Genomic DNA, 1,033 nt, shown 5'->3' with positions numbered 1-1,033 from the left:
AATGGATTGGAGCCACCCGGAACCTACCCACTCTTCTATTTTTCTCTCCCAAGCCTCCCCCTTTTTTTACCGTGCTCTTCCACACCCTGCCGACCTCATTCTTACATGCGGTCTCGTGGTGTAGTTATCACATCTGTCTAACACATAGAAGGTCGGCGGTTCGATCCCGCCCGAGATCACCCTTTTTGCTTTAGCGCACCTGTGTATAAACACCCTGAGGCGGCGTGGCCTTAGCAGCTGCGTGCCCGAGGCTCCACCCCTCTTGTCCGCCAAACGGACCCTCATTCACACTCCATTCAGACATCTATATCCCTATTTTCTGCTTGCTAAAATGAAAAATTCCACTGCCCGACCACCACGCGACGTCATCAGTCATGTCTCCCTGAAATCCAAAAAGATACTGAAATCCACGTCGGCAGAGAGAGTGGAAAAGGTAAAGGTAATTTTGGAGTTTTTAAAATAATTGGAAATTTTGAAACAGTAAATTTTGAGAATAAAGTTTGAAACAAAGAATTTCACCTTTTTTGAAACAGAAAAAATTTTTTAACCTTTTTTTATTTACCAGGTCACCAACCGTCTCCGTCAACTAGTCGCCGCCGAGGAAGACGCCGACCAATATGAGCTCGTCCTGGCCACCATCGCCCATATCCGAGAGCTCCAAGCCCAGTTATCCGGAAAAGAAAACTCGCTGCCCGCCGGATTCGAGCACTTATTCACCAGCTCCGCATCTGTCAGCCCGTTTACGTCGCGACCTGACACCCCTGCCTCGTCTCCAGAATCCTCGCCGACGTCATCTTTCTAATGGGAATTGTTAGTTATTTTAACTTTTTTGATGCCAACAAATTCCGGGTAATTGTTTTTGTAAATAAATAAATTAGCATAAGATAAGTATCCCCCGTGTAATTTGGACATCTGGACACACTGACGTCACAACAGACAGATTGTGCGGACTAACGCTCGAAATGGGACGAGTTGGGACGTCCCGCGTCCCCGTCCCGCGCGTCCCGGATTGTCATTAAACGGTTAAAAATAA

General features: G+C 47.1%; 1 protein-coding gene across 1 annotated transcript; it reads left to right on the top strand.

Moving 5' to 3' along the window:
* Window positions 1-331: 331 nt before the first annotated feature.
* On the top strand, window positions 332-802 carry GCK72_012257 (uncharacterized protein; the record flags this gene model as incomplete). The annotated part of the gene is made up of 2 exons (XM_053728964.1): window positions 332-433; window positions 566-802. The coding sequence occupies 2 exons, from the start codon at window positions 332-334 to the stop codon at window positions 800-802; spliced, it is 339 nt and encodes a 112-aa protein (XP_053583736.1).
* Window positions 803-1,033: the final 231 nt, after the last annotated feature.

The sequence above is a fragment of the Caenorhabditis remanei genome, chromosome IV (assembly GCF_010183535.1).
Source record: "Caenorhabditis remanei strain PX506 chromosome IV, whole genome shotgun sequence".
Classification (NCBI taxonomy): Eukaryota; Metazoa; Nematoda; class Chromadorea; order Rhabditida; family Rhabditidae; genus Caenorhabditis; species Caenorhabditis remanei.
Note: the sequence above shows the minus strand (reverse complement) of the source record. Positions and strands in the feature narration are given on the sequence as shown.